Genomic DNA, 22,205 nt, shown 5'->3' on the forward strand with positions numbered 1-22,205 from the left:
AAACAAGAAGACATAACAATCATAAATATTTACGCACCGAATCAGAATGCCCCAAAATACGTGAGGAATATACTGCAAACACTGAAAAGGGAAATAGACTCATATACCATAATAGTTGGAGACTTCAACTCACCACTCTCATCAATGGACAGAACATCTAGACAGAGGATCAACAAAGAAATAGAGAATCTGAATATTACTATAAATGAACTAGACTTAATAGACATTTATAGGACATTACATCCCACAACAGCAGGATACACCTTTTTCTCAAGTGCTCATGGATCATTCTCAAAGATAGACCATATGCTGGGTCACAAAGCAAGTCTTAACAAATTTAAAAAGATTGAAATCTTACACAACACTTTCTCGGACCATAAAGGAATGATGTTGGAAATCAATAATAGGCAGAGTGCCAGAAAATTCACAAATACGTGGAGGCTCAACAACACACTCCTAAACAACGACTGGGTCAAAGAAGATATTGCTAGAGAAATTAGTAAATACCTCGAGGCGAATGAAAATGAAAACACAACATATCAAAACTTATGGGACGCAGCAAAGGCAGTGCTAAGAGGGAAATTTATTGCTCTAAATGCCTATATCAGAAAATAAGAAAAGGCAAAAATTCAGGAATTAACTATCCATTTGGAAGAACTGGAGAAAGAACAGCAAGCTAACCCCAAAGCAAGCAAAAGGAAAGAAATAACAAAGATTAGAGCACAAATAAATGAAATTGAAAACATGAAAACAATAGAGAAAATCAATAAGGCCAGAAGTTGGTTCCATGAGAAAATCAATAAGATTGATGGGCCCTTAGCAAGATTGACAAAAAGAAGAAGAGAGAGGATGCAAATAAATAAGATCAGATATGGAAGAGGAGACATAACTACTGACCTCACAGAAATAAAGGAGGTAATAACAGGATACTATGAACAACTTTACGCTAATAAATACAACAATCTAGAGGAAATGGACGGGTTCCTGGAAAAACATGAACAACCAACTTTGACTCAAGAAGACATAGATGACCTCAACAAACCAATCACAAGTAAAGAAATTGAAGCAGTCATTCAAAAGCTTCCTAAAAAGAAAAGTCCAGGACCAGACGGCTTCACATGTGAATTCTATCAAACATTCCAGAAAGAATTAGTACCAACTCTCCTCAAACTCTTCAAAAAAATCGAAGTGGAGGGAAAACTACCTAATTCATTCTATGAAGCCAACATTACCCTCATACCAAAACCAAGCAAAGATATTACAAGAAAAGAAAACTACAGGCCGATCTCTCTAATGAATATAGATGCAAAAATCCTCAATAAAATTCTAGCAAATCGTATCCAACAACACATTAAAAGAATTATTCATCACGACCAAGTAGGATTCATCCCAGGTATGCAAGGATGGTTCAACATAAGAAAATCAATTAATGTAATACACCATATCAACAAATCAAAGCAGAAAAATCACATGATCATCTCAATTGATGCAGAGAAGGCATTTGACAAGATTCAACATCCTTTCCTGTTGAAAACACTTCAAAGGATAGGAATACAAGGGAACTTCCTTAAAATGATGGAGGGAATATATGAAAAACCCACAGCTAATATCATCCTTAATGGGGAAAAATTGAAAACGTTCCCCCTAAGATCAGGAACAAGACAAGGATGTCCACTATCACCACTATTATTCAACATTGTGTTGGAGGTTCTAGCCAGAGCAATTAGACAAGAAAAAGAAATACAAGGCATCAAAATTGGAAAGGAAGAAGTAAAACTATCACTGTTTGCAGATGATATGATAATATACGTCGAAAACCCGGAAAAATCCACAACAAAACTACTAGAGCTAATAAATGAGTACAGCAAAGTAGCAGGTTACAAGATCAACATTCAAAAATCTGTAGCATTTCTATACACTAGCAATGAACAAGCGGAGGGGGAAATCAAGACACGAATCCCATTTACAATTGCAACTAAAAGAATAAAATACCTAGGAATAAATTTAACTAAAGAGACAAAAAACCTATATAAAGAAAACTACAAAAAACTGCTAAAAGAAATCACAGAAGACCTAAACAGATGGAAGGGCATACCGTGTTCATGGATTGGAAGACTAAATATAGTTAAGATGTCAATCCTACCTAAATTGATTTACAGATTCAATGCAATACCAATCAAAATCCCAACAACGTATTTTTCAGAAATAGAAAAACCAATAAGCAAATTTATCTGGAAGGGCAGGGTGCCCCGAATTGCTAAAAACATCTTGAGGGAAAAAAACGAAGCTGGAGGTCTTGCACTGCCTGACTTTAAGGCATATTATGAAGCCACAGTGGTCAAAACAGCATGGTATTATTGGCATAAAGATAGATATATCGACCAATGGAATCGAATAGAGTGCTCAGATATAGACCCTCTCATCTATGGACATTTGATCTTTGATAAGGCAGTCAAGCCAACTCACCTGGGACAGAACAGTCTCTTCAATAAATGGTGCCTAGAGAACTGGATATCCATATGCAAAAGAATGAAAGAAGACCCATATCTCACACCCTACACAAAAGTTAACTCAAAATGGATCAAAGATCTAAACATTAGGTCTAAGACCTTAGAACAGTTAGAGGAAAATGTAGGGAGATATCTTATGAATCTTACAATTGGAGGCGGTTTTATGGACCTTACACCTAAAGCAAGAGCACTGAAGAAGGAAATAAATAAATGGGAACTCCTCAAAATTAAACACTTTTGTGCATCAAAGAACTTCATCAAGAAAGTAGAAAGACAGCCTACACAATGGGAGACAATATTTGGAAACGACATATCAGATAAAGGTCTAGTATCCAGAATTTATAATGAGATTGTTCAACTCAACAACAAAAAGATAGCCAACCCAATTACAAAATGGGAAAAAGACTTGAATAGACACCTCTCAGAGGAGGAAATACAAATGGCCAAAAGACACATGAAGAGATGCTCAATGTCCCTGGCCATTAGAGAAATGCAAATCAAAACCACAATGAGATATCATCTCACACCCACCAGAATGGCCATTATCAGCAAAACAGAAAATGACAAGTGCTGGAGAGGATGTGGTGAAAGAGGCACACTTATCCACTGTTGGTGGGAATGCCAAATGGTGCAACCACTGTGGAAAACAGTTTGGCGGTTCCTCAAAAAGCTGAATATAGAATTGCCATACGACCCAGCAATACCATTGCTGGGAATCTACTCAAAGGAATTAAGGGCAAAAACTCAAACAGACATTTGCACACCAATGTTTATAGCAGCGTTATTTACAATTGCAAAGAGATGGAAACAGCCAAAATGTCCATCAATAGATGAGTGGCTAAACAAACTGTGGTATATACATACGATGGAATATTATGCAGCTTTAAGGCAGGATAAACTTATGAAGCATGTAATAACATGGATGGACCTAGAGAACATTATGCTGAGTGAGTCTAGCCAAAAAGTAAAAGACAAATACTGTATGGTCCCAATGATGTGAATCTACACTCGAGAATAAACTTGGAATATGTCATTGGTAACAGAGTTCAGCAGGAGTTAGAAACAGGGTAAGATAATGGGTAATCGGAGCTGATGGAATACAGACTGTGCAATAGGACTAGATACAAAGACTCAAAAATGGACAGCACAATAATACCTAATTGTAAAGTAATCATGTTAAATACTGAACGAAGCTGCATCCGAGCGATAGATTCTTGTTTTGTTTTGTTTTGTTTTGTTCTTATTATTATTACTTTTATTTTTTTTTCTCTATATTAACATTCTATATTTTTTTCTGTTATACTGCTAGTTCTTCTAAACCGATGCAAATGTACTAAGAAACGATGATCATGCATCTATGTGATGATGTTAAGAATTACTGATTGCATATGTAGAATGGTATGATGTCTAAAAAAAAAAAAAAAAAATGGTCAGCACAATACTGCCTAACTGTAATGTAATTATGTTGGAACGCTGAATGAAGCTGCATCTGATCTATAGTTTTTTTTTGTTTTTTTTTCTTTCTCTTATATATTTTTGTACTTTTTATTTTTATTTGTGTTTTCTCTGTGTTATCACTTTATTTCTTTTTCTGTTGTCGTGCTATTTCTTTCTCTAAATCGATGCATATGTACTGAGAAATGATGACCATACACCTATGTGATGATATTAAGAATTACTGATTGCATATGTAGAATGGATTGATTTCTAATGTTGTGTTAGTTAATTTTTTTTAATTAATAAAAAAAAAAAAAAAGTAAACTTAGAGTCGACGTTTCTCCAATAGTCTGTCTCTTCGAAGCAATTCAGGCCTCCTGTATCAAAATCTTCACAGCCTTCCAGAATCTTCCCCTTATCCATTTAAAAAGCTGTTCCAACATTTTGGTATTAGCAAACCACAGCAGCACCCCGCTTCTCCAATACCAAAATCTGTATTGGTTTGTAAGCTGCCAGAATGGAATATACCAGAAATGGAATGGGTTTTCAAAAAAGGAATTTAATAAGTTACAAGATTACAGTTCTAAGGAAGTGAAGATGTCCAAATTAAGACATCAACAAGAAAGGCTGATGGGTCTGGAACACATTTTGTCAGCTGGAAGTCATGTGGCTGGTTCTGCTGATCCCTTGTTCCTGGGCTCTGTTGCTTTCAGCCTCTGTTCCTTTGGGGGTTCCTCACTTTGCTTCTCTAGGGCTAACTTTCATCTCTTGGCTTCTGTTGGCTCTCTCTAGGTTCCGGCTTGCTTAACATTTCATGGTAATGTCTATTGGACTCCAAACATCTCCAAACATTGTGTGTCTATTCTCTGAAGCAACTGTTCTCCAAGCATCTACATCTGTTCTTGGTTCTGAGGTTTCTGTTTTAGAAGTTTCTCCCAAAATGTTTTCTCTTTTAAACTAACCAAGACCCACCTGGAATGAGTAGAGTCACATTTTCATCTAATCAAAGGCCACACCCACAATTGGGTGTGTCACATCTCTGAGGAGATAATCTAATTAAAAGTTTCCAAACTACAGTGTTGAATCAGGATTAAAATAACTGACTGCCCCCACAAGACTGGATCAGGATTAAAACGTGGCTTTTCTGGGGTACATAATATTTTCAAACTGGCACAGCCATTACACAAATTAAATATCAATGATATAGTATATGAATAATACTGTATAACATATATTTGACAAACCCTTCCAGCATGAAAATATTAGAACAGCCATAGCCCAAACACTCCTAAAGAGAGGGATGGAAAGATTAAAGGCGATGGTGGAGTTATACAGAGAAGATAGGATTTAGCAAATGAATATGATTGCTGAATCATTACATTGGTATCTCATTTAGTCTCCAGTATCTTAGAGCAGCTAGAAGTAAAAACCTAAAATTGTGAAATTGTAACCCATGTCAAACTCTGAAATGTGTGCTACAACTAATTGTGGTGCTGTGCGTTGAAATTTATTGCTTCTTTGTATATATATTATTTTTCACACACACAAAAAAGTTGGTTGTGGTAATAAAAAATATTTAAGCCTTCTAGCCTCCTATAGTCTGAAGCAGCTAGAAAGGCAAAATCTAAGAGGATCATATGGTAGCCCATTAAAAACTCTGGGATCTGTCCTGTAACTACTTGTTTAAGAGAGCTTTGAAAACTATTGCTTTTTTATTTCTTTGCTTTGTATATGCTGTACTATACAATAAAGAAGTTAAAAAAATAATAATATACGGTTCAAAATGCTTATCTTTAAAGCAGAATATGTTCAGAGAAGCTTATCTTTGATCCGTGCCCTCTAACGTTGTTTACTTCCGTCTCCAAGAAAACCTTTCTTTAATTCTTCTATTTATATATAATACACATTCACATTTAAATATTTTTTCATATCACACCTCTTAAATTAGATAAACAGTAATATATTAGATACATTCTTCTCTTTTTTGCTTTTTTAATATTATGTCCTGGAAATCACTTTATAAAACTGTATAAAGATAATCCTTATTCCTTTTCACAGCTGCCTAATACTTCATTGAATGGTTGATCCATAATTTATTCAGCCAGTTGGTGGACATTTGCTACAATGCAGTGAATAGCTTTCTGCTTACATCTTTTCTTGTTTTTTCCCCAATGTTGTGCTTCTATTTTTAGTTTTGTTAAAATCTTTGCTTTATTTCATGTAGTGTGCACGTGTGCTTTCCCTCTCCCTCCTGCCTCTTCCTAACCCTCCTTCCCTCTCCCTGTCTCCTTCTTTTCAACCAGCTCTTCTATTGTCTTATCTTTTATCTCATTTTAAAATTGTTTCCTGAATTTTTTTAAAGTACAGGGAAGTTTCCTTTTAAACTTTAATTTTTGAAAGAGATCGTTTTCAAATGTGTAGTTTTCCTTTATAACTTTTTTTTATAATTGCATTAGAAAGCCTTACTTTTTAAACTTTTATTTTGGAATATTTTCAGGCTTATAGACAGCTATAAAAATAATACAAACTCCATACAGAAAACTCCAACATATCCCTACCCTCCCCCCAAAATGGCCAAATCCACCAAATTTTAGCATTTTTCTTTTATACCTTGAATATTATTTTATCTTATTAGTACCTTCTTATAACCCTTGGTATTTTTCCTTTTTTTTCTCTCTGTCTTTTTTTACTCATCCTTAAGGACAGGAGGACTTTTTAGGTCTCGTGTATTTGTGAACAAAGTGAATGGATTCTCTCTAGTATGTAGTCACTCTTTTAAGTGAAGAGTTTTAAAAAACCTCCTGTCAGATTTTAAGCTGAGAATTTCTTTGTATACAGAGCTTCCACTAGTTTCTTTGTATTCTTCTAAGTGAAAGAAGGATCTTTGGTCTATTACCTAGTCATCTGTAAGGAGTAGAGTATATTCGTAGATTGCCTACAAACATTTGTAGTTCTTCATTACAAGAATTATTGTTGAAGAACACCTCTCAGCATAAACTCCTCCTTACAGTTCATCCTATCAGATTTCATGTTCCTAGAAACCGTGCCGTATCACAGCCATTTCCATCCTCTGTTACACTGCATAGGTAGGAATTAATAGTCATAAAATTGATGTAGAGAGACCTTGTAATTGGGGAAAAGAGAGATGAAGTAGCTCTCATTATTCTTAAAGGCAGGTCCTATATGTATAACAATTGGACATTGGAAGCCCTGGCTGTAAAATTTGGGTAAGAAGCAGAAGTTTGATGGCTAAAAAGCTCCTACTGAAAATTTTTTTTCCCTTTAGGACTAACTAGTTGGCCTTAAGTGTGCAGCTGAGTGGTGATACTAGAAATTCTTATCTGGCAGAATGTTGATTGGTATTTCTGATGTTGTTTAAACTCTGTATTTTTTGTGTGTTTTCTTGAATAAAAGATAAAGGCTATCACTAATTTTCTCTCCTTGTAACCTAGGTGTTCTGTATTGCATTTTAAAGACTTCATTCATAATTCAGAGACATTGTTTTATTAATTTTCATACTTTTTTTAAACCCCTGTGTCTTAAAACTCTAAGGAAAAGCAAGTACTTCATTGATTAGGTGTTACAGCCATTTCTAAAACATATTCATTTATATATTGAATTTATTCAGAGCAGGTGAAGAATAATAACTAGGTTATGGGTTTAACTAAGATTTCCATATTTTCTACATATGCATTAACAGTTTTTAGATAATTAGTAGTCAGTAAGATTACTTTTAACCGGCTCTCTATAGAACATAATTAGAATTTGGGGGGGGTAATTTGAAGGTACCTTACAGTAAACATTATTATAAAGTCTTCTGAAAATATAAATATTACAGCTTTCTATGAATTGTATTCTAGATAAACACTAAGCTTCCATCAATAGTGAGCATTTAGCAAAATTCAAGATTGTATGTAAAGGGCTTCTTTTATTTCTTGCGGAAATTTTAAAGAAATGACACTTTAGAAAGGGCATTAGAAGCATCCTGGTTATATGATAAAATTGTGATTTGTAATATTTTAGTCATTTTGCTTCCTTTTTGAATATGTATGTCAAAGCTTTTTATCTCTAAGCTAGTTTAGTATAAATGAAAGTAATGATAAAGTTTAAAGCTTAAAGTTTAAAATATACAGAAGGCACTTGGTGCCTTCTTTAAGGTCCTGTGTAGACCTATCAGCAGTGAGTGCCTTATGACTTGAAATATTTGAACAGTACCCAAAGAAGATAGTCTTTTCAATATACAGTTGCTGAGTGTTTTGAAACTCTTAATAAAATTATCTAATTTACCCAATTAAAATATTTTTAAGAGATATTGATATTTTATTAATTAGGAACAATATGGTATTGCTTTAAGGCATTTTTAAAAAATGAATTTTTCCTTATGCTGTGTCATAATATAGTCACAGTAATTTTTACTAATTTACTATTATTTACTATATTCCCTTTAAGTGAAAGAATGTATACCAACTTTCTAATAATATTTGAGGAGGAATATAGTGATGGTGATTATTATTTTACCTGCTATCTAAGAATTTCAAAATACTTAATGCAGTTGCCTTATGTTCTCATAGCAGTTAGTACAGGGAATATTACCAAGAAGGAGAAACGGGTTCTGCAGGATTGGTAATTTATTTATGGTCACACAGTGAACCATTAATTTAGGAACAAAGCTTGAAAGAGTAATCTCTTTCAAGCTGAGAAAATAAAAAATTTTCAAAGTTTTTGATACTGAACATGTTTTCTTAAAAAAAATATTTTTTTGAAGTGTAGGGTGTGCAAAAAAATGATGCCCAGGTTCTAATGTTATCCCTGTATTTCCCAAATTAACTATATTGAGCAGAGCTATCAACTTTGCTAATGCATCATGAATTTATACAGCTTTCTATTGGAACACTAGTAAAACTTTTTTTGTCTAAAAGCTTTGTTGATTTTTCTTTTTGTCTAAAAGTTTTTTATTGTCCCTTAGGTGTTGGATCCTGAACAAAACCATAACTTCACAGATCATTATCTAAATGTGGCCTTTGACCTTTCCCAAGTTCTTTTTATAGCTACTGCCAACACCACTGCTACCATTCCACCTGCTCTGTTGGACAGAATGGAGATAATTCAGGTGCCAGGTACTTTATTCACATATTAAATCATGATTTGATATTCTTGCCTTTCTGAGCATAATCCTTTAAAATTGGTAATTCTGTGGAGTTTTGAGTGCAGAAGTTGATTTTCAAGATACAAATCTTCAAAAGTTCTGACTCTGGTTTATAAACCAGGTTTTGTGTAGATTCAAAGTAATTTATATTTTCAGTCAGTGTATAGAGACCAAAAATAGATCTTCACATGGTGAATTCAGCTTCCATGTATCAGATTTTGAAGTCTACCATCTCCCTGGGAAGGTGTTGTTTAATCATTTACTCCTGTTAAGAGATGGTGCCTAATGAGCTGAACTTTTCCCTTATTAAATCTGACCTCACTTTTATATAAAAGTGTATAGTACTTTTTTTTTTACTATTATTATTACTTTTATTTCTTTTCTCTATATTAACATTCTATATCTTTTTCTGTTGTGTTGCTAGTTCTTCTAAACCGATGCAAATGTACTAAGAAATAATGATCATGCATCTATGTGATGATGTGTATAGTACTTTTAAATTCCTCTCTTTAGTCAGATCTTTCAAGTAGTTAAATATTTTTTTACCATATCTTCTTCACTAGAGTGTACAAAATAAAGTCCTTTAGTTACTAATGTTAAATAAATTCCACTGTTTCTCTTAATTACTTGGACAGCAAAAATTAAGGTAGACACTCCATAAGATACACTAATGTGAGTAAATTGTTCAGCATAACTCCTGCAGAATTTTTTCTGTTTTTTCTTTTTCTATTCAAAAGATGCCCTATCAATTTATATTGTTAATTTTTGCTTGTTAGAAAGAGGCCATTAGGTCAGGGGAATTTTGTCTTACAGGATTTAAAGACAAAGTAAATCTGTACTCATTGAGGCTATTAAAAAAATAAAAAGATAAACTTTTAAGTATATAAATATAATTCCAGCACGTGAAAAAAACTTTTATACAGACATCTCAGTTTTTTGTTTTGTTTTGTTGCTAACATTTATAATCATAGTTTTAGATATAGCCCCTGCGGAGCCATTCTCTTGTAACCTACTGCTTATTTAATTGAATTTTTTTTTTTTTTGGTAAGATTTTTCATGTGTCTTTCAGATTATACTAAATGGGATGTGTTTATTTTCCTATTAAATAATAGTAATATTTTAGAGCATATTAAATAAGTCTCAGGTTTGACTGCAATTTTTTTTTCTCTTTGAGAGCTGTATTTAATCAGAGGGCTGTCAGACAAACATTGTGCTTAGTAAATGCTTGATTTGTTTCTTAAGAAATTGGGAATGTTAACAGTTAATTTGAGATTAAATTTCTTTATTCTGATAATCAGTCGTCTTAGTTGAAGTAATGCGTAAATTCATTCTAAAACCAAGATCCATTGACTCTACATTTGATTCATTAAAAAAGCATGACACTGTGGAAGCCATGTAAGTACCTACAGAACAAGATCACTTGTTTTACAGGATATACCCAAGAGGAGAAGATAGAGATAGCACATAGGCACTTGATCCCAAAACAACTGGAACAACATGGGCTGACTCCTCAGCAGATTCAGATCCCTCAGGTTACTACTCTTGCCATCATCACCAGGTTAGCCAACCATTCTGAGGTTTCACTAATGCTTGAGTCTGAAACAGAGATTATTTTACTGGCAATTCATAGCATCCATTTCTTTATCTCCAAAGATTCCTAGCAAACTTTTGCATTGCAATTGATTTACCCAGGTCTCTATATGAGGAGAAAGCATTTGGAATGCCTTCATAGCTAAGAACCTTAGTTGAACCAGAATTTCAACTTTGTCAAAATAGAATCAGTAAATCAGTAGCCAAAAACAGGGGAAGTATAGAAACCTGATATGCTCAGAATCTTCAAAGTTGTTGAATTCTCTTAAGAAGTTATGCTACTTTCAGACATCTGTTTTAAGTTATTCGACTTTTCTTTTCTTCTGTTCTCTTTGACTGAAAGATTTTTAAAATCCTTAGAGTTTTGATCTTCACAGTTAACATTGGAATGATAAAGAAGGTGCTTTGCAAAGTTTGTTCCCAAGTATGCGAGCCTGTAGCAAGCAATACATAAATTGAGTAGAGCATTGCTTAGTCTAATTTATATATTGCCTGTTTGAATGGAAAATATACTATGTAGAGAATATATGTTTACCATAGCATGTTATGGTTTTCTTGACTCCGTATTGCAGTTCCATTGCATCATCTAGCAGATTGTGGCAGATTGCCAAGCACTACTCATGTAGCCCGTTTCCAGCAGATGCTGGTTTTCAAGAAATGTGAAGTATCTCACAATCCAAGCCCAATGGTCCTGCGGCTTTTCTGTTTCAATAAATGGGAAGCTACAGGAACCTACACAGTTCATTCCACCACATTCCTACTAAGCCTTTGTGAACGGTTTTATATAGTTTATTGATTATGAAAACAAGTGAAGCAGAGAAACAAAAACATACTTCCTGGTTCTATATGGAAACACATTGCATTTAACTCATATCCAGGGTACAAGTTAGTGTATATCTATCTTCATGTATCTGTGTGTATAAAGCAAACACAAAATACAGAAAATGGTATGGTCCTTTAATTTCTAAATTTGAAGAAAAATATGTCATGAAATGCTTTTGGTAATATCATTTGAGTGAACTATGATTCAAAAATGAAACAAAAATTTAAGATCCAAAATTAAAAAAACAAAAGTAGAAAAGATTCCTGAGATAAGCTTTGTTCATTTTTCAGGATTTTTATGCTTAGAAGACTGACTAATCAGAAAGAACTAAATAAAAGGTGATTCTAACTAAGAAGAAAAAATAGTCAAAGTGAAATCACACTTTGCATTATATATTTGTGTACAAATGTGTGAACATTATAGATTTTAAAAAAACGTGAAGTATCTCTCCTTTTTGAACTTCGAGTAGTTTGGCCATTCAATCTATCTTTTAATCTAAGCTAGCTAGGCTAGCCATTTTATGGAAGTCTATTTAAATATATATATACAAAACAATAAGACTAAATTTGACCTGGGAGTTCATTTTCATAACTTGTTTTGTGATTTACTATGTGGATAATGCTAGAAGAAATAAATTAGGTGCTTTATATGTAAAAACTTTGAATATCCTTATCTAGATTCCTTCGAATAACTTTCCACAGATCACTTAACCTTTTTGATATCTTCCAAATCTGTAAAACAAATGATAAAGTATCCATAGCTTATCTGAATCTAAATAATAATGATTCAGAAGAGTAATCATTATTAGTATTTTACAATTATTACCCGGAGAACTGTCTTTGCATTCTCTGGTTAATTTGAAATCTCAGATCTTTCTTAAAAGCTGTAGACATGAGGAAATCTCTGAGCAGTTTTATTTTTCTTAATACTGTTTTTAGAAACAGCACAGCTGCATGCTACTCCAGGCACATTGGATATGGGACATAGAGTTGAGTTTTCAATCTTTTGGAGTATGTCATAACCTTAAAACTCTTAATGTCCAGAGGAGGGAATCTTAGACATAATCTAGTCTTACTTAGCCCCCAGTATAACCAGACTGCTTGAATAATTCTAATACTAGGATGCTTACTCTTAACTATTTGGTGAGTAACTCTGAATTGTTAAATTCTTTATATTCATCTCCCTGCAATTTCTTTCTTCTATCCTGTAAGAGCACCTGGAATGTAAGTTTAATTTTGCCCTTGTACAACCCTTTTGTCAGATCCATGCCCCATAAATTTTTCTTCTTCAGGCTAAACATTCCTGTTCTCATTACCATTCCTCTTGACCTGTTTCAAGACATTTTACCTGATTAACCTATTTTTGAATGAATTCCTTAATATCAATGTCCCTTTTTAAATGAAACATTCAGAGCAGAATATAATATTTCAAATGTAGTCTAAATACTTTATGGTATGGGAAAACCATTACTTTTCTCATTCTATGTTATTATATGACTATATCACAAGATTGTTAGTTTTTTTTATGTTATTCTCTTGCCTGTTACACTTAGTAGTAATATAACATCTTTCTTTTTTTCGTATGAATTTCTGCTAAGCCCAGTCTATCCCATTCTGTATTTATAGGCCCAAATGTGGATGTCTGCAACAATGTATATTTTATTGTTAGTTTCAGATACCATTACAGCAAACTGATTTTTTTGAATCTTGATTATCATCAAGTCTTTCTGTCATCTAATGTTGTACTGTCTGCATTCATTTGTAGCCCATTCTTATTCTAAATGCATAAAAGCTTATTTTTATTGTCCTTAGAACTGAAGCAAACTTCAGTTCACTCTGCACTACTTGATACCATTTTTGCATGTTCATGCCTTTCTTTTCCTATACTTCCTTAGTCCCTTGGCTTCCCCTTTTTGTCTAGACCTTTTAATCTGAGCTGATCGAGCAGTTGTTTCGGTAGGTACTTTTTGTTTTTATTTTGCTCGTACATGTTGGTTTATTTTTAAGATGCCTCCCTGTTTTTGTCTTTGCTGAAATTATATGCAGTTGTATATTAGGAATTTTATGTATCCTCCCATCCCTTTGATGAACTGAGTTTTACTTTAGGGTATCTAGCCAAGAGCTCTTAACTTTCCTCATAATTTAAAAATCTGCTACCCTCTAATCTAAAGTATGTGTTTGTCTGATCAGCTCCAATTTTTTCAGATAAGAAAACTGCATTCTCTACCTAAATGCTGCTCATTCAAATCCATCCAAAGCTGAGTGGCTAAAAAATGGTTGTACTATGTTATGGTTTGTGTAAGGCTTACAGAATTTAAGTCTAACAGAAGTTTTTTTTAGAGACAGCTCTGTCTACTTAACCACATTTAGAGTCTTCATAAAATCACAGTGCTTGCAACCCTCAGCATCCTTTCTTTCTTTAGAAACCCCTACAATGAAAATATACTGAATAGGGATGATTAGCAAGAATCCTAGTAAAAGTAGGTTTCTCTCTCAGATTATTTTTTGCTCTGGTTGGAAAGAGAGAGTGTTACTTTTCTTATTCTTTCAGGAATACTTCAAGAATAATAAATCTTAGAACTCTAAATTAAAAACTTTTGCTTAAGAACTCTTTTTAGTACTCAAGAAACTATAATGAACTTTAAAATGTAACTGTTACTTTAGTATAAGTTAATCACATTACTTCTGTACATTTTTTCACTTGGTGTTGAGCCAAAATTAAGTTATTTTTCTTTGATGACAGATACACTAGAGAGGCAGGAGTACGTTCTCTGGATAGAAAGCTTGGGGCCATTTGCCGAGCTGTTGCCGTGAAAGTGGCAGAAGGACAACATAAGGAAGCCAAGTTGGATCATTCTGATATGACTGAAGGAGAAGGTCTGTGATCTTGATCTGGTACTGGCCAGTGGTGAATGCAAAATAAACTTAGGAGTGGAGGGATGGTAATTGGGTAATCCTTGGGGCAGTTATACATACTACTCTACTGGTACATGCATCCAATGATTAAGTAATAACTAATACTCGATACGTTTTATCAAGAAGATTCTCTTCTACATACATAACAGAATTTTAAGTGGAATAATAGTCAATGTTAATGCTTTAAGGTTCTAGTAACTTTCTCCAGATTTGTAATGAAATTATTACAACATTAAAAAATTCGAGCTGGGGGGCAGTACATAGGTGGGTCAGTGGCAGAATTCTCACCTCTCATGCTGGGCACCCAGGTTCAATCCCCGGAGCCTGCCTATGCCAAAAAAAAAAAAAATTTCAAGTTGTCCATGTACTACAATGGCAGATCTTTATACTCTGGAATGGCTTCATATATAATAATTTATTTTTCTCGTGTTTTCCCTGTCTAGATAAACAAATAAAATGAAATCTTAATTAGTTTTTCTTACAAAATAATTGCAGAGATAGTGACAGGCAGAGTCATGGGGAAGGTTCTGTTACTGGAATTGTTAAATTTAGGCATTTCCTTTAGTATCCAGTTACAGTGTTTTACCTTCTTGCCCTAGAACTGAAGAGCTCTCAGTTCATTATACCATAGTTTTATGCAGTTTGCCAAAACTTGCTTTAATAAGCATGACTTCAGTAATAAATTGAAAATTGCTTTCCTGGGAAAAAGATTTATTAGCTGTTCTCCCATGTCCATAACTCTTTCCAGAAAGGGGTTAGATGAATGTGCTTGAAGAGTCATAATGTAGGGTAGGCTTAGTGTAACAGATACATTTCAGCATCTTCCCTGTTTTTCTTTCTCTTGTGCATTGAATAGCAGTAACATCAGAGTAGACTTTTATATAATCCTTTTGTTTTAGTGTAGGTGCTGGAGCACACACATGTAGAATCTCTCTGATTCATTTTCTCTGGAAACTAAGCATTCCATCTTCTGTTGAATTGGGAAAGGATAGTACCCTCATTTTTTGTAGAAATCTTGAGCTCTTGACTTCAGAACTTCTTGTTTTAGTTCCACCCCTCTCTTATACTTTTAGAGGCACCTCAGATTCCTGAACTTTTGTAGGATTCTTTGACTCAAATCAACTTGCTATTGTTGGTCTCTCGCTGCAGACATTGGGGTTGCCTCTTCCTCTAGTTTGATGAGTGTTTACTACTTCTTACCCTCTACTTTATGTTTTCCAAAATCTTGTCAGCATCTTTTATCAGCTGTCATCTTCTTTCTAGTTCTTTTTGTTCTTGAAGTTCTATATGTTTTTATTTTTTAACTCTCATTCTAGTAGGATTTTGAGAGGAAGTATAGAAATAAACATGTTTTTACACCACTGTTTTCAGATAACTGAAGTTTTTAAAAAGAGCCCTAGTTAAGTGATAGCCTATCAGGAATTTAAATCACTGGTATAGTTGACAGTGGAGAACTGAGGGATATTTTTCTTTTTTTTTTTTTCTCTCTAAATGTAAAACTTAGATCTAGGTGCTCCCTGTTTTTCCCTTTTTATGCTTACAACACTCCCTTTGTACTTTGGTCTCAAACAACTGAGCCAATGTCTATTTGTTCCTGTCTATGATATAATAGAAAGGTAGAATATAAAATTTGTTTATTTAGTTAACACACTTGGAAAATTGTGTTTAAGATTTATATGGTGTGTTTTACAATTTGTAATAATACATTCAGAGATTCAGTGTCAGAAGGAAACTTTGCATAATTATACATTGTTTAATGTTTATACATACATCCATTAGCACATTTCCAATGTCTAATCACATGATCTATTTAAAGATAATCTGTAAATATTCAAGGATTTCCTCCAACAGCTTATGAACTATGTGGGAACATACAGTTTTTCATGGGAACATTTATTTATTTTCAATCCATGATTCATGGAACATGATAGCATAATTAAGCAGATTTGGTAGTTAAGATATTATTGATGACATCTAGGTAAATAAATAATTAGGACGGTGTTTGTAGTCCTATTAGAGGCATTCTGAGCCTGTTCCAATATTGTAAAATACCTTTGAGCTGCTGTAAACAACTCTCCTCCAGATTTATAGTAAGATAATTATAAGGTATCCTGAATTAGTGTTTATGTTCTCAACCAAAGGAAAAGAAAAATTTCTACAAGAAGTTACATTAGGTTTTCATGCCATAAAGTTCAGATGGAACTTATTAACTGAAAATTTCTCATTAAGAAATAAATTATTTAAAATTAGACCATTCATAAAAAAGAAAGAGAAAAATCATTCAAAATATTCAGGTTTAGGGCGGGCCGCGGTGGCTCAGCGGGCAAAGTGCTTGCCTGCTATGCCGGAGGACCTCGGTTCGATTCCCGGCCCCAGCCCATGTAACAAAAACGGAGAAACAGAATACAATAAAACAAGAAAATGTTTAAAGATGTTTCCCTTTCTTCCTTCCTTCCTTCCTTCTATCCTTCCTTCCTTCTCTCTGTCTTTCCTTTAAAAAAAAAAAAAAAAAAAAAAAAAATATTCAGGTTTACTGATTAAGCTTCCTCTCAAAGGGAATTGTTATACCTCACAGTTCAAAATGTTTTCTAAAGATCAGTAACATTATACTGACATGTAATTGCAATTTACTATGCAACAAAAATAATGCAAGAAGAAAAATAACCTACAGTGTGTATTTATCTTTGTATAGTCAATTGCTTAATTTACTCTTTTAATTAACATTTGTACTTGGATAAAATGCTTATATGTGTATAGGAATGTCACAGTGCAAGATGGTGCTAGCCCAGGCACAAAGTATTAAATTTATTTGGTGAAGACTGGTGGTTATATTAAAGTATTGTGCCATTATACCTCAGAAAAAATTAGACTATAACATAAAACATAATTGTTATAGAGACTTCAGGTAATGCAATAAGGGACTTTTTATTTTTAATGTTAAATATAATGCAGGAGTTAACTGATTAAATCTTCAATTATAAATAAACTCTCGCATGAACTACTTCAAAGGTTCGATAGTGGACAGAGTCAATAGTAGAGGGATATGGGGGAAAACTAAAAATGCATGTGATGGCCAACAGTTAACAGGAAGACATCAACAGAACCACAACAATACCAGGGGTAACTAATTGCAGGGGATAGGAAACAAGTGATAAGAGGTAGTTTTGATTTGATATTTGGTAATGCTGTGTTTGTTGAGTCTTTGGTGCTGTGGAACGGTGAGAATTGTCTAAAATTGAGAGTGCTCCTGATTGTACAACCAAGTGAGGATACTGTGAGACATGGCTTCTTTCCATTATCCACAGTGCTCAATAGATTGAGGGAACCAAAGGGTACAAAGACTGAGAAACAGAATGGTGAACTGTGATAAATTTATATGATGGAATATGGAGCAGCTGCAAAAAGGAAAGATGTCAAAAGGCATGCAGTGAACTAAATAAACCTTGGGAGCAATGTTTTGTGTGAGATAAAACAGAAAAAAAAGAACAGATATGTTAAGGTCTCTTTCGGAAAATACTTGTAAAAAAATTGGAGCCTAGATTGTATGCCTTTATAGCAGTCACACTTAGTCCGAAGTTGTAAATGTGTTTTTGGATTCTGAGACACTGAACTTTACGTGTATCAGCTGGTATATCCCTGGAACTTTGAATAACTCTGGCACCTAAGACCCAGAAATGAAGTGCTACAGCCCTGAAAGTTGGCATAGCTATATATAATAACAGGTAAAATAACCAAAAAAGAGATTAGGCCTCAATTAGAGTAAAAAACAAAGCCAATCTGTCTGTGTCTAAGGTGAAATCAGAATACAGAGTAAAATGTGTGTACTCTAGACCTTCACCAACTAAGTAAGACCAAAGGCAGAGAGGTTTATTATGTCTAGAACCTAAATTTTCGGTAGCATAATCTAAGTCACCCTGTCTGGATAGCTCATTTAAACAGCCCAAACTCCTGGAGTCCAAAATGAGAATGAAGCCTTGTGTTTCTGTATAATTTAATATGATACCAGGATACATCTCACACCCAGACTGTGGTGGGCTGATAAATAAAAAGTATTGATAGAGTCCCTTAAGGATCTGAATTATTGGTATAATATATATATATATATATATGTGAAACTATTAAACTCTCCCATCTGGAAAACCCTAGGTACCCTCTAAACCATGGGGGACTCCTAAGAAAATAGGCCAAGCCCTGGATTTTGAAGCTTGCCCCATGAGAATTATTTCTGTAGGGGAAAAGATAAGACTACCTATAACAAGGCCCAAGAATTGCTTCCAGGAAACCTCTTTCGTTGCTCAAAGATGGCATCACTCTCTCTAAGCCCAACTCTGCAAGGAAAATCATTACCCTCACTACTATGAGGGGCATGACTTCCAGGGTGAGTTTAGCTCTGGCACTGTGAGATTGACAATGCCTTCCTGACTAAATGGGGGAAAAGAAGTATAATAAAATAAAGTATCAGTGGCCAAGAGAAATCAAATAGAGTCAAGAGACTATTCTGGAGGGTACTCTTATACAGGCTTCAATTCGAAAGGGCTAATTGCCATGGTTTGCTTAACCCCAATGAATATCCCTCCTGTTGACTCTTAAGAACACTTAGGGCTTGAACTGAGACTCTATAAAGGTTTCATGCACGGTTTGCTTTGCTGGAGCCTATAATTCTTGAAGAGTTCCTAGGTCAAATAAATCCTGAAATTTGGAGGGACCAGTCTCTCCAAGATTATCAATTGATTACATCCCCCTTCCTTTAGTGGTAACACCCTTCTCAACATGAAAAAGGCATTGCCTATAGATCACTGTAGATTGGAAGAGGGATCGGAGGAGGAGGAGGTATGACAGAGAAAATAGGATTTAACAAACAAGTATAACTGCTGAATCACTATATTAATATTCCTTCTAGCCTCTTGTGTTTTGGGGCAGCTAGAAGGAAAAATCTGAGATGGTGGAATGGTAGCACATGACATAACGCTGGGATCTGTTCTGTAACTACTTGTTGAAGTGTGCTTTGAAAATTGTTTTTCTTTCTTTACTTTGTATATATATTATATTTTGCAATTAAAAAATGTTTTAAAAAATAATAATGCTGGAATTAGAGTTAATGCCAAGAAGAAAAGCACTTTCAGGCTTTTCAAATAAGCTTCAAAAACAGGCAGGAGCCACTGTGTATTGAACAAACTTTGAGTAAGCCCATAAGCCCTGGCTTATGAATATTTGTATTTTGGGGTCTTAACTCCCAGTTAAACAGACTAAATAATATAACAGAGATCTTAAAAGGCAGATGAAGTTTATAGTTGATCTGTGTTAGAGGAGGAACATTTATGCTTTAAATGCAGTTACCTGTAAAGCAGTTCTGCGCGTTTTTCTGGATATTATTGGTGCATTGTAAATTGCCCTTTTCCTTTCTGGGATATTAATTAGGTTAGAAAGATAAAAGTACATGGCAGAACTTGTATTCTGCATTTTGCCTGTCTTGAGCCCAAGGACACAACTGGTCCATATATTCATTTTGGTATACTGGTGTTTCTCTAAAGTTAGGCACATGTCCATTTATTCAGTTACTCATATACCATATATGTCTAATTAATTTCTAGTAATATTTTTCCTCACCTAACGGGGATTTGATTGATTATAATCAATTCTTACAAAGTCTCATAATAAGGACTACTCTTTCAATTACTTTATTTTTTAACAATATAATATTTATTGGTTGAGCAACATTAGGTGGAAAGAACCTCAGTAGATGTTAGTTTCTGATTATTCTCATCCATGTCTCCTGAAAAACTGAAGGAAAAAAATAGGTGAAAGAAATACAAATTTAACAGTTTTCATGAGGATATAAGGAAACGATTTGCATTAGATGCCATTATAATATTTTAGAATATTACTTAAAGCAGTATCATAAGTGGTTGTATTATGGCAATCTCAGATACACAGTTGGAAAAATGAATTAAACTAGCTAAACTATGTTAAACAAATAGGTATTTTGGACCTGAGATAAAATTGTCAGGGCAGCATTATACATAGGTTTAAAAATTATATCAGATAATCTTGATATCTGTAAGATAAGTCATCCAGCTTTGTCTTCTTCAAGACTGCCTTGGCTGTTGTAGATCCTTTAAATATCCTTATAAATTTTAGAATCAGCTTTTCAGTTTCTCTCAGTAAGTAGATAAAACTTCCTGCATTTTTAGTGTGATTGCCTTGAATCTATAAATCAGTTTGAGAAAAGTTGACAATTTGACATTATCAAGTCCTCCAATTCATGATTTGACATATAGCTTCATTTATTTAAATATTTTTAACAGTTTTATAGTTTTCAGTATATAGCTTTCACACTTTTTTCTTTCATTATATTCCTAGGTATACGATTTTGTCTCTTTCTGTATTATAAATGATATTATAAATCAGAAAAAATCATTTTTGATTTTTTGTTGCTAATATTTGGAGATACTTGAATCCTGCATACTTGCCAAATCAATTTATTTATTCTAATAGTTTGTAGATTCTTTTGGATATTCTATGTAAATCATCCATCATGACCAATGCAAAGACCAATTTTTACTTCTTCCTTTCCAACTGTTCTACATTTTGTTTCCTTTTCTTCCCTTGATTCCTATTTTAGGAAAATATTGAATAGAAAATGGTAATAGACAAAGTAAGCATAAAAAGCCTATGGATTATTTACCAGCCTATATAGTCTGTTTTTTACCTACTTGCCTAACTATAAAATCACAATTGAACAGAATTCTCAGTAACTGCCCAGTTTTACCCTGATTTGATTTATAAATTCCTTCAAAACATTCCCCAATAAATACTGTGCCTTGCCAGTGTGATTCTATTAACTGTATAAACTTAACTCTTTTCCAGTACATAGGAAAACATTAGCCATAATTTGGAAAAAGTGCTGATGATTAGGTGATATGAGTCACAAACAATAAGATTTGATGTCAGTGAAAACAGGCCTGTCCTCATCATACAGTCCTTGGGGCCCTGCTAACCAGAAAACATTGGGCTAGCTAAAACAATATACTACAAATCTATCTAACTCTATGACAATTTCTGTAGTTCAATCTGAATCCCATTTTGCTGAGGTGCATTTTGACATATGTTATTTCTCTGGTACATATGCCTTGTGTCAAACAGTTAAATCAACATAATCTAGCGGAAGAAGGTAGATATAATATTTTTATCATATCCATAACTCTTTGTTCCATCCTTTGCAGACAACTTTCCAGTTAAAAATGCATCAAATACAAGATTTGAATTTTACGGCACTAGTTCTCCTCATTTATTGGCTTCAGTTCTCCCAGTTCACTCACAAGCAAATGAAAGATTATTTAGCAACAATTGAAACCACTTTTGCTTATCAGCCTTTAATGTGGTTTTGTTGATACTGTTGTTTTGTTGTGTTGTTTTTGGACATGAAAACTTTGTTAGCTGTTTTTAGTGACATGATAATAGGAAAGTTTCCTATTAGTTGGTTCTAAGTCCTTGTTTCTGTTTGCTAAAGCTGCCAGAATGCAATATACCAGAAATTGATTGGTTTTTATAAAGGACTCTAATAAACTAATTAAGATCCACCCTGAATGGGCAGGGTCACATCTCCATGGAAATAATCTAGTCAAAAGTTCCACTCAACAATATATTTGCCCCCACAAGATTGGATTAAAGGAACATGGCTTTTTTGGGGTACATAACAGGTTCAAACCAGTGGCATGTGAGCCTCATCTGTTGCTGTTTACATTTGCAGTCAGCTAAGAGGCATGCCTGCTGCAATAAATGAT

At 33.8% G+C, this 22,205-nt stretch overlaps 1 protein-coding gene across 2 annotated transcripts in view; it reads left to right on the top strand.

Moving 5' to 3' along the window:
• Positions 1-22,205, top strand: part of LONP2 (lon peptidase 2, peroxisomal) — a 173,827-nt gene that overhangs the window by 102,534 nt on the left and 49,088 nt on the right. For both annotated transcript variants that reach the window (XM_077132347.1, XM_077132348.1), the window contains 3 exons: positions 8,914-9,064; positions 10,525-10,651; positions 14,249-14,382. In XM_077132347.1, coding sequence (XP_076988462.1) covers positions 8,914-9,064; positions 10,525-10,651; positions 14,249-14,382 — 412 coding nt within the window. The remainder of the gene's footprint in view (positions 1-8,913; positions 9,065-10,524; positions 10,652-14,248; positions 14,383-22,205) is intronic.

This window comes from Tamandua tetradactyla, chromosome 16 (genome assembly GCF_023851605.1).
Source record: "Tamandua tetradactyla isolate mTamTet1 chromosome 16, mTamTet1.pri, whole genome shotgun sequence".
NCBI lineage: Eukaryota > Metazoa > Chordata > Mammalia > Pilosa > Myrmecophagidae > Tamandua > Tamandua tetradactyla.